Source organism: Embiotoca jacksoni, unplaced genomic scaffold (assembly GCF_022577435.1).
Source record: "Embiotoca jacksoni isolate LCO1_2020_lvr unplaced genomic scaffold, fEmbJac1.0.p SCAF_8, whole genome shotgun sequence".
In the NCBI taxonomy this organism is placed as follows: Eukaryota; Metazoa; Chordata; class Actinopteri; family Embiotocidae; genus Embiotoca; species Embiotoca jacksoni.
Genome location: NW_027185436.1, coordinates 10,927,221 through 10,939,501, shown reverse-complemented (window position 1 = coordinate 10,939,501; position 12,281 = coordinate 10,927,221). Strand labels below are relative to the sequence as shown.

Sequence of the window (12,281 nt, the reverse complement as noted above, 5' to 3'; positions counted from 1 at the left end):
GATCACTTAAAATCCCTGTTAAGACCAGACGTTTTATGAAGCATCCTGAGGGAGCATGTCTACCTACATTTATGCCCATGTGAGCAATGTCAAAGCAGTTATAGTAGATACATTTTTTTTTTTTCTATATTCTGTGGTAAAACCCTCTACCTATCAATTTTTCACAAAACAAAAATCAACATTTTGCCATAGTTTGCCACTGTATATACTGTATGTACATCAGTGAGCATACTGTAAACTCTAATTTACATTTTGGAGCAAAACAGTAGCGTAGTGCAAAATACAATTCTTCACATTTTTATTAATTTTATGTACAGCATTTTGCTGATCATATCAGGTGAACAAATGAGGACATTTGTTAAACCTGCTCTTACATCTACATGATCTAAGTGAAATCTGCTGTGATTTTCATGACAAGTCTGCTGGCAGTGTGTTTGCATACTTTTTGAAGAAAAGGGGCTGTAGTGTTGCAGTAGATAATATTGACAATAGCAGTATGGAAAGAATTATGAATTATTTATTTAAGTATGATTTATTTTTACTTGTTATGTGTACAATTTGTTTCTCCAAACTGGCTCTTTCAAAGATAACCTGTTTTTATACTTTCACTCCAAGGGGCTCCGGGGTGTCAATTGTCTGCAAAAAAAATTATTTTTGTATAGTGAGCAGTAGCTGGTGGTTCCTCTCTGGAGTTAGCTGTCAAATTAATGTGACAGACAGTGACAGATGGACATATAGTAAAAATATATTTCTGTGATGGGAAATCGCTGTCTAATGTCAGACATGTTGAGAATGGTCCACCTTAATGTCTTGGTGAAATACTGCCTAAAAAAAGGTCTGTCCAGCTCTACTGAAACGGATTGAGGAGGATGAGTGATTCATTATGTCATAGGTCACCGTGTACCAATATAACAACACTAACAGTACTCCCCTCATGTCACCGGACACTTTAATTCGTTTCATTTAACATCATTTAAAAGTAATAATTGCAATAATACCACATCATCGTATAGACATAAATAACACAGCACTTAATACGGTAGCATATAAAAATAATTAAACAAGTGATTTCAGTGAGTCATCTCCATGTGGCCATTAAAGCCATAAATTAACTGCATCAACTGTTATTCACTGACCGTACTTTCAACTTAAGCCAACACTGAAATTTGCTTCTTACCTTCATAATCACCCTTTTTTCTGAATTACCGGACTTAATGGAGCTGAATTTAAACATTTAGTTTCATCACTATAAATATTTTTTTTCTCTGATGACTCGTGATGCAGAGCAAAACCTTTTTACCCTACAGTAATAGTCATTTATACAAATATTGAAGTTAGTGCTTTTTACATGCAGAGAACCAAAATGATCTAGAGATCAAAAAGATACACAGGTCAAGATCTTGACTTGTACATTTGCGGTTAAGTGTGGGATACTGGCCATCACTGAATAGTAGGGGCTGGGCATACCTTATGTGTATGTTAAGCCATGCAAGCCATGGTTTTGACATTGACGCAGTCTTTCCCTTTGAAGCTTTAGTACAGGACATTTTCATATAAATGTAAGCCTGTTAATTTCAAGCCCCTGACAAACAAGTTCACACAATACATATCGTCACCAAATATATTTCCGGGAGATGTCCGGTGAGAAATCCCACGCTGGCCGGATGAACGCATACAGGTCATGCTTTATGGTCATCGCTCACGGAGCAGAGGCCAAGTCCTTTTGGGGGGGGGGGTTGTAACACTCAAAAAATGATATCCACTATTTTACAGCTGCAACTGTAGCAGTTAGCTATAGCAGAGCCTCTACACATTGCGCTTTTGTCTGGGTTTTTGGGATCACTTTCACTGACAGGACGGTGAGACAAATGTTCTGCACTGCAGGTTTAACCATAACAGCAGGTGTGATGTGTGTGCAGATATTGAAAAAATAAAGAATATGATAAATGTTGGCAGTGAATATGTTAAAGGGCTATCAGTGTTTGTAATCAGATATTAGTGATCTGTCTAGTCATGGAGTTGAACGGAGTAGCACGGAGTAGGACATGGGGTTAAAGGTAACACATCCCATTGTATGCGTGGTCCTCTCAGACTGATGATGATGTACCAAAATTGCTTCTCCAACACGTCGTCAACTTTGTTTCTCTTGAGTTACACACGCATATACACACACATGCACAGGCACACACACACATCTATACAGTATGTAGTGTGTGCTGTGTACACAACAAGCTATTTAAGTGAACAAATGCAGCATTTAATACAGAAGAGTGTTTAAAAAATTTGCAACAATTCACCACAGAGAACATTTAATTGTTTATGACACACATAGACCCAGCCTTTTGACCAGTAAAGAGTTTTTCATTATACCACTGCCTCGCTGCCAATGAAAAGCTGGAGAGGTCCGCCTAAAGAAACTACTATCACAAGACAAGAAACATAATGCAGGCCTAGATACTTTGTATACTTTAAGTACATCATAACAATATTGCTCTGTTTCCTTTTTATTTCAATTTGTTTGAGATAAAAGGACTCAAAAAGAACAAAAGTCATGCATCTTTTGGGAATTTTTGCTTCTCTTCCAGAGGTGGATATACTGTATTATCAGTGTCCTTGATGTATTGTCATGTTGTCAGCATTTTTACTGTGTTGTCTGGTTTCAAGGAAAATGCAGAAGGGCAGCATCCCAAACCTTAATTGTCTAATCTCAGGAGCAATTGTTCTTTCTTCAGTCTTCAGAAGAGAATTTATGATGTGGGCATAAATGCACAAAAAGTTTAACATTTCAGCACAAAACCTCAGATCACACTTTAATGGACTTTGGCTTAAATAGGTAAAGGTAGACTCTAGCTTGTCAAGCTTGATCTCCAAGCTCAAGAAAATGTTTTTACACTTGTAATTTTTTGAGGGATCAAACTAAAGATTGCAGCAACCCATGCCACCTTTCAGGGTTCCCCAGTCCCTGCCAAAGTCTGACAAACAGTGCACACTGCATACCAGAATCTGGTTATTTTGCTTCATTTGCCATACCAGCTTTTCTTCTGCACTCTAGTTATATAAGCAACAGAGTGGCATAACTTTGATTTCCAATCTGAGTCCCCAAGCTGAAAAAAAAACAGTTGAGTAGATGAATATTCTGTCCGTAGCCAACGCAAGTCTCGGCCTGTCAAGAAGGGTTTGGTGTTTTTTTGTGGTCTGAAGTCAAAATTAAGGAAGTAGCTTCAGAGGAAAAGAGTGCAAGCGTCATCATAAGTCCAGTTGGTCAAGAGAGAAGTTCCACCGCCTCAAAGACTTCTGATGAGAAGTCTAAGGTGACAAAAACATTCGTCTCCATTGCTTCAATGCCCTCTTCCAAGCAGATACTGTCATTTTTGATGAGGCTGCTTTCAGCGGTGGGACTGATAACGATGATGCGTGGAACACCCTGAGGCGACTTGGGAGCTGTGGATGGGATTTTTCCCAAATTCAGGGAATCAAAAGAGTCACTCTTGTGGCTGTTCATCTTATCACGGATGCTATGTTTCTCATCGTGTGCATCTGAAATGTCATTGCTTAGACTCTGGCTGCGCTTCCTGGTAAGAACTAGGAGGGGGAGAGTGGCGATGGTCAGAGAGCTGGAAACCAGTTCATGGTCACAGGTGCTCAGTGGGTCACTCATAGTAGATGGATGCTAGCAATGTTAAAAAAAAAAAAAGAAAAAAGAAAAAAAAAAAAGCATACAAACACGGATACACAAGAACAAAATCAATGCATGATACATGACTGCATCCAAGCGAATGAATAAATAAAAAAATAATATGGCATAAACATCTCCAAGCACGATCACAAGTTTCCTCAGTAACCCAAAACACAGAGAAGATCTCACACTTTTTTGCACTGTGGTTTCTCACCTTCTCTGCAGTGTAGGTCTTGGTTGTCTTCTGCTCGAATTGCTTTTTATTGGACCTGCCTCTGCAAGATTGACTGTATGATGACATGCTTCTGAAGGAATTTCCTGACTTCCTGCCCAGGGACTCCATCTCCACATCCCTCAAAACCTGCAGGAGAGGTAAAAAAAAAAAAATCTGATATCAGTTGAACTGAGCAGGGAAGTTCATGTTTGGGAAGGTCTGTGCCTAACATAGTTCAAAGACATTATTAACAAGAAGCCAAAAATAACTAAATTAGTTATTAAAGAAAAGAGGGAGTATCCAATAAATTACACTTAAATTGGAAACTATTGGGATAAATATTAACTGGTTATAAAAGTTTGATCGGCATCTCTCAGAATTTTTTGTTTTGTTTATACATCCACACTTTGCGAAATATTTGGCCAATTGAAAACAATTTTATGAACAAGCATGGACCAACAAACGTGAATGTTACAGCATCCGTCATTTTGTAAATGATATGATTGCATAATGTTTGGATGTTCAGTTTCAAATCTTCCAATGCAAAATTAAAAAACACAACAATAGTACATTTTGGTAATGAATATTACTTATACATAAACACCCCTTAATATTGTATTCCTAGCAAACTGGACAGAAAATATTGAAAGCGAGTACACATTTATTTTCTCAAAAATCATTTGGGGTGGAAAAAACCCCAAAAAGCATTTAAAGGGAAGACACCCAAAACAAGATGGCAGTCAAAACTATAATTTAAAAAAAAAAATCTTTTTACATCTTTCTGCACAATTACCATGTCAGCATAGTTGGAGGTGGCAGTAATAAAGTGAGTCCTTGACGCTGTGGACTGTCTGCTGATGATGGAGTCCCTGAAAGAGGACTCACTGATGGAGGAGGAGATGCATTCCTTTCGAGTGGTAGGAGACAGAAACGACAGGCAGGGAACTTTCTCTGCCAGAGTCATCCTATTGAGTGCAGAGAAATACAATTACTTAAGTTTGTTCATGTTGCTAACTTTTTTTTCTGAATAATTAATTGGACTTAATATGGACGATGCAAAAGGACAGAAAAGAATTGTTAAACAAAAATACAATCACACTGATTGATTATTTACCTGTATTTGTTGTGTATGATAGCATAGATGATAGGATTGTATATAGTGGAGGCTTTTGCTATGATTGCAGGGACAGCCTTGGAGTATGGTGACAAGACGTTGGCATGCCTGATGAGACACAACGATAAATTAGTTTCAAGCTGTCTTGTTAATTTTGCAGTCTACAATTGCTGAATTTCTTGTTTGTTTATGTGTAGCGTGACAACACTACATGCCCACCACAAGTCAATGTACCCTTTATCTCTTTCTGTGTTTTGTAACATCATAAAGGGTCATATTTGGTCAGGGATTAATCAACATGAGCCTGCTGCTAAAGAGGGTTGGTTAAGTCCATTTGATCGTGTTGGCTTGTTCGTGTGTGTGTGTGTGTGTGTGTGTGTGTGTGTGTGTGTGTGTGTGTGTGTGTGTGTGTGTGTGTGTGTGTGTGTGTGTGTGTGTGTGCGTGTGTGTTTGTGTGTCTAAAGCCACCTTTCCCCTGTGAATGAGGAGCTTGGAAAAGATATGATTTAAAGTTACATAACTGCATCCAAACTAATGTATGCCCCAGTGGACACATGTGGTTTAGTGGATGTTGTGATAAGTTGGATGAGCAGAAGACAAATGAACAACTTCACCGTCTGTTATTTGTCACTCATCCAGGAGTGGTTGGCCACTTTGCTGAAACAACATTATATAATGACATTTTCAACACCATTTTGAGGCGATTTTTATCTTAACACGCTCTGATGCAACTGAAACATATAAATATATATTGCAATATAGTTAAGTTGTGGCTGCTTGTCTGAAAAATGCCAAAGTTAATATTAGGAAGATGAAACAGAAAGGATGTGTTAAAAAAAACAACTTGTAATTATATTTGTTTACAATAAAACATTTGAAATAGTTGTTATTACCTCAAATTATATACACGATTAAATATGGCAAATTGTTGGACATTATAAATTGACTGTATTTTTTTCATTATCTTCCAGTAGGAATGCTACTATATAGATATAAATGGACATAAAAAAAACCAAAAAAACAACTATGAATTAGAGCACAATAATCTTAAAACGTTAAAAAAGATTATTCTTACCCAGCCCAGGAAATCATTGTAACACAGGCATATGGAGACCAGGAGAGGGCATAGACCACGATGACAACGAAAGCGATCTTTGCCAATTTCCATTCACTCCTGATGGATTTGTGTTGGATGAGAGTGGATTTCCTCACCTGAGTCCCCAGACGTTCCACCTCCCTGTAGGTGGAGCAGGATGGAGAAAGCAGTTAAAGAGAAAGCTAGATCTCAAAACAAGCACGATATGTTATTTATGTGATACTGCATATTTTAAGTTGCTAATTTTTTTGGACGAAATTAATATCTACCCAAAGAGGAATTGATAAAACTGAAACATGTTGGCCCCCTTTCCAGATTCTGTATGTTATAAAATGGCAACAACAGTTGGGGACTTGTAAACATAAGGGCATGTGTCTGTACAAGTGCCTCTGAATTGTGCTGATCTGTTTCCCCGTGAGAACGGCCACTTGAGTCTGAAACAGTTTGTCCCTGAAGGCAAGCAGACAGTCTGCATTTCCTGAGATGTATATCCATCTATCCATCTGTTCAATTTATACCACTTTTCTACCACAAGATGTCCTTCTCCCCAATAGCATTTTCCAACACCTCCTGGGGGATACCAAATCATTCCCAGGTTAGTTGAGATATACAATCCCTCCAGCGTGTGCAGGGTCTCCTGCCAGTTGGACGTGCTCGGAAAATCTCTAACGGATGGCGGCATCCTAATCAGACACCAGAACCACCTCATATATATCTCCCTCCGACATGAAGGAGCAGCAGCTTTATGTCATTCTTTCTTTACATTTTAGAGCTTCTTGCGCTTTCTCTAAGGCTGAGCCCGGCGATCTTGTGGGGGAAATTCATTTCAGCTGCTTGTATCCTTAATCTCATTCGTCACTGGACTTATGACCACAGTTGAGGGTCAGCGCATGGACTGACTGTTTAATTAAAAGTTTTGCCTTCCAATTCGGCTCCCTCTTCTCAAAATTGGTCTGGAACAATGCCTGCTTGCTGTACCACTCTAGCTGTCAATCTCCCAGTTAATCCTACCCTCGATTGTGAACAAGACCCAGAGATTTTTGGGGTAGGAACTCTTCCCCAACATGAAGGGAGCAATCTGCCATTTTTTTGACAGGACATAGCAATTTAAGGAAGTATTGACTATAACGCACGGTTGACATGTTAACTGATTAACATGGTTCAAGTTATCATTTTAACCCAAACGGCAGGCTTTGATCCACAGTGTTTCTCCTGAATCTGAGGACTTACTATCGATAGCAGCGGTCTTTCCAGTACCCTGGCTTAAGCTTTCTTATTAATGGAGCGGTATGTACCAAATACAAAAAAGTTATGTAGTATGCTTTTTTTTATGTCATACCTCTTTTTCATGTCTAATATAAAAATGCAAACAGGACACAGCTGGAAAAACATATTGTACGTAAGGAAATAGCAGAAACCTTTAGGGCTATACTATTCGCCAAACAGCAAGAAAATAAATAACCAATTTATCTCTGGATTTTTGTGTTTGGCACAGTGGCATTTTGGATCCAAACTCATATCCCATATTTCATGTATATCGACCTTATGTTATGAATATACAAGCACAAATTTACGCATACTCTCTGATATTGGTGTTACCGTACCTGCTAGTCTTCCTTATCGACAGAAACATTAGAAGGTAGCAATAAGAGATGATTCCCAAGGGAATAAAGAAGACAAAACAGCACAGCATCATCGTGTAGCTCCTATTGGCCATTGTGTATGTAACATAATCCCATGTGCAAGATGTCATCAGGCCTTCGGGGATATAGGAGCCTAGAAGGAAAAAAAACAAAACATCAAATATATGTATTTCTATGTTCCAGGAACCAAGATAAGAGGTAAAACATAAATGGAACTCTATGTTAGACAGGGGACCATGTTCTTGCTTTGATGGCTGTGGTGCAATAGTTTAACGTCTGATTGTGTTGCCAATGGTGGATGACTGAAAATTAGTTGCATTAGTAGTCCCTTCATCAGTTTATCTACAGCTGGGAAAATGTCTGTTTGTATTAGACTCTGAGAAGGCTGTACACTATTAATTAGCTTCAGTTCTGTTGCAAGTGATTGACTATAATAAGAAAAGACCTCTAGCATTAGGAAACTTACTCCACCCAATCAGCGGAGCCAGACTCCAAGCCAAAGAGTAAAGCCAGACCATGAGGATGGCAAGAGTGGTTCTTCGTTTGGAGCTCCAGTGTATGGTCTGCAGGGGCTTGGTGATAACCAGATAGCGGTCGATCGAGATGGCCAGTAGATTTATCATGGAGGCTATGCCAAACAGGGCACCACAGAATGCATACATCTTACACCCTATATGACAGGAACACATAAAAACAAATCAGCAGCAGAAAATAATTATATCTAGTGTGCTTTTTTTTAATAAAAAATTATTTGAAGTTAGAGAACAAAAAAAGTTAAAGCTCATATGGCAAAGCAAAGCTTATCATATTAGAAGACAAAGGAGAGAATTACCCATCTCTCCAAACACCCATTCCTTGGAGAGGGAGTTGATGAAGAAGATGGGGGATTGTGTAAAAGCCATGAGGAAGTCACTGACTGCCAAGTTCATGATGAAGTAGTTAGGCAGGTTACGAAGCTTCTTGTTGCTACACACACACAAACACACAGGAAAGAGGAATATACTTGTGACTCGGATTATAGTACAGTAACAATGACAATGTTAAATTAGTAACCATGTTTTGACACAAATTTCTCATTGATCAGAAAACTCCAATGGGTAAGCTAATGCTGAGTGATATATGATGTATCAAAGGGCTAACAGCAAACGGGACTATGCTGTGTGATGTCTTCTCTGTTGCTATCTTTAACAAACAAACTGTACTGATACGGTGTAGAAAGTAGCATCTGCTTCAATATCTGATTTTAATTTCAACAAATGGGCTGCCAAACATCACGAGTCTGTTTCGATGAAAAGAAAAACTTCTGTTTCACTTCATTGTATTTTGTTTGAATGTAGAACTACATTTACATAATTCAGTTTAAATGTCAGCATTAATCATAAGAGCTCTTTGTTGAACTGGTCAACTCTTTGTTGCATTTGTACGCGTTCGATTAAGCTGCGCGTTGACCTGCTGTCTTCTTCCTCCACTCTTTATTGATTAGATTCTGTTTCTGTGTATCCTGAATTAAAATTGTCCGTCTGACTGAGCACGAAATGATCAGTTCTGGTTGGCTTATGCCTGTGAATATGTGTCTGCTTTTAAACATTTGTTTCACTGCTCGTGTGCGCGCCTGTGCATATTACTGCAGCACTCTCTTTTCCCAGAAAATCTTCATATCGGGTGACAGCTTTCCAGGGAAAACGCTCTCTCTCTCTGTGTGTGTGTGTGTGTGTGTGTGTGTGTGTGTGTGTGTGTGTGTGTGTGTGTGTGTGTGTGTGTGTGTGTGTGTGTGTGTGTGTGTAAGTGTGTGTGTGTGTGTGTGTGTGTAAGTGCATTTTCTTGGAACCCATAACATCATGTGCATTTCTGATTCAGTAGACACACATGATCAGCACAACACAATGGAAAACCCATCTAATCTAGCTACGATGATGGACAGATGGAATATGAAAGCCCTTGACAATCCCCAGAACACACACGCACACATGTACGGAGGCACACATGCACACTCTCTCACACACACACACACACACACACACACACACACAGTGACCCCGTTTCTGAAAAACAATTAACATCAGTGGTAGTTCCAATGACACAACACTTCACACATAGCTCTCTGCTTGACTTCCAAATGAAAGTTTACAATTAAAGAGTGACTTATCTTGCGGAACGATGTACAATATTAAAAAAGATTGCCATTTTTTTTTTTCACATCACCTGTTGCATTGTACCATAAATAGACAGTGTAAATTTGGCCTGTTTAAACTTCACAGTAAATTTAATTTTTTTTTATTTTTTTATTTTCACTATGAAAAGCTGCGGAGGTTCACAATTGTTGCAAAGGCAGACTTCTACTTTTATTTATTTTATTTTATTTTATTTTATTTTATTTTATTTTATTTTATTTTATTTTATTTTATTTTATTTTATTTTATTTTATTTTATTTTATTTTATTTTATGTATTTCACATAATCGTTCAAGGGTATAGGACAGATTTTCTCCAAAATACTCAACCTTGTTGGAATTCAGCTAAGATTACTTTGCCGCATACACACTAAAATGCAAAGATTATTTCCTGCGTAATCGCCCATGTTTTGGAAAACCACTTGATCCTCTGCAAGTATAAGAATTGACAGAATACTGACACTCAGTAAATTAAGGACAGCATAACTTCCCAACCTTTACTGCGGTTTTGTCCTCTAAAAAAAAAAAATGGATTTCTTAAAATGGACTTGCAGACATAGGATTTTGGCAGAGGTATGCCCTGTTCAAACAACTCAGGCTTTTAGTCTGTCTCCCCAGCTACCTGGCTCTTGGTGAGATCATCACAGTTGAGTGATTATATCATCTATGTTGGGCTCTGTTTAAAAAAGTGACCTGCATTTAAGGTGAAGGGTTATTACAATGGGATGAAATTTGGATTTTGAATGCTGTGAAAGTTGTGTTTCATGACATCAAAGGACATTACACTGACGTGAATTTCCTGCAGACTTACTCTCACCTTAACCGTCACTACTACTTGTCTATCCCTAAACTTAACCTAATCTTAAAACATGTCTTATCCTTAAAATTAAATGATTCACATTGCGGGGAGCCATAAGTACAAGTACTCATATTGTGGCTGTGTTAACAAATCTGTAAAGAACAATCCAGTGACTAAAACCCACCTATAGATGGCAAACATAACCAGGGCGTTCCCAGTGATGCCCATTGCCCCGATGACAAAGACAAAAAAAGCGACAATGTAGTGAGCGTGGTCAGGAACATCCACCTTGTTGAAGAAGCTGCTCTGAGTATGTGCTTTCTCTGGCTCCATGCTCTCAGTGGACCACATGGTTCAAACACCTTATCAAGACTGCCAACCTGGCAGGATGTAACAAGTCTACTAGTTTGGAATCCACTTCGTTTCGCTTCTGTCGGGCTTCCATAGTTGTATCATTTGCGCAAAAGATGCCGAGAAGATATACAGCGTATAGATGTACAGGTCCAGTTTCATCAAGTCTCACTTTACTGATTGTTTTCAAAACATTCCTCCAGTACTATGTACTAAATATAAAGGACCAGGTGATCACTACTTTGGGAAAATGTGACATTTTCAAATCTAATTCCAAATGTTGACTTTTGTTGAATCGTGGAAGAACAAAAATGGTGATCAGCACAAAATGATATGTTTAAAGTTACCAAATTGCTAAAGTTACATTATTCTGAACATATCTGCAATGAAATGTTGAACATGAAAAATAACAGGTTCTCTTTTACTTCTTTGTCCAGTGGTGTCAGATGAAAAATGATGTTGACATCCTTTCACATGATACATATCTCCAAATGTACTTTAAAGCATCATCCATTCTGTTATTCCCTTCTGGTTTGCAGTTAAAAAAAAAACAACAACTGAAAAACTCCTCCACCTGTAGTCTTCAAGTATTTCCTGTTTGATACTTGAATTGGTAATACTCTCCAGTATATTAAATCCCACACTCGTTGCACATCCTCACTGTTGGTCCTGTCAGCCTGCAGCGTCTTTGCCCATCACACCAGCTGTGCATCAAGCTCTGATTCAGTGGCATGTCTGTGATTATCTTGTGAACAAGCGACTCCTAACCTCTCATCTCTCTCGCTATGTGCCTCTCCCTCACTGTCCCATGTTGCTTTGTGTTGCTCTCTCAACCCCCCCAACCCCCCCGCCCTCTTGTCATACTCCCTCTCTCTTCCTCCCTCTATCTCTCTCACCCAATCACACTGCCTTGCTCGCCTCCCTCTCCCATACCCTACCCATCCTTCTTATAATACCACCCAGCCCTGAGCTCTAACCCTTTAACTACCAGATTATTACATAACCGACATCATGTTCACTAGTATCAACGGCCATTTTGGCACAGAAATCCATCAAACATTGCCAATGTGACATTCACACACTGTCGCGTGTAAGCCACTTTTCACATCAATGCATTCCTGCCAGTCATTGCAGCAGTACTGACTGCTGTACTGACTGCTGTGAAACCTCTTGAATTCGTGCAGGCACTCATGCTTGCTGCACAAAGACCTGCACATT

General features: G+C 38.8%; 1 protein-coding gene across 1 annotated transcript; it reads right to left on the bottom strand.

Moving 5' to 3' along the window:
* Positions 1–937: 937 nt before the first annotated feature.
* On the bottom strand, positions 938–11,818 carry opn4xb (opsin 4xb). The gene is made up of 9 exons (XM_069139012.1): positions 10,897–11,818; positions 8,576–8,709; positions 8,210–8,413; positions 7,705–7,876; positions 6,080–6,241; positions 5,005–5,112; positions 4,684–4,855; positions 3,891–4,037; positions 938–3,670 (listed from the first exon to the last, which is right to left on the bottom strand). Exons 1-9 carry the CDS (start codon positions 11,061–11,063, stop codon positions 3,263–3,265), a joined length of 1,674 nt encoding a protein of 557 aa, XP_068995113.1. The 5' UTR covers positions 11,064–11,818; the 3' UTR covers positions 938–3,262.
* Positions 11,819–12,281: the final 463 nt, after the last annotated feature.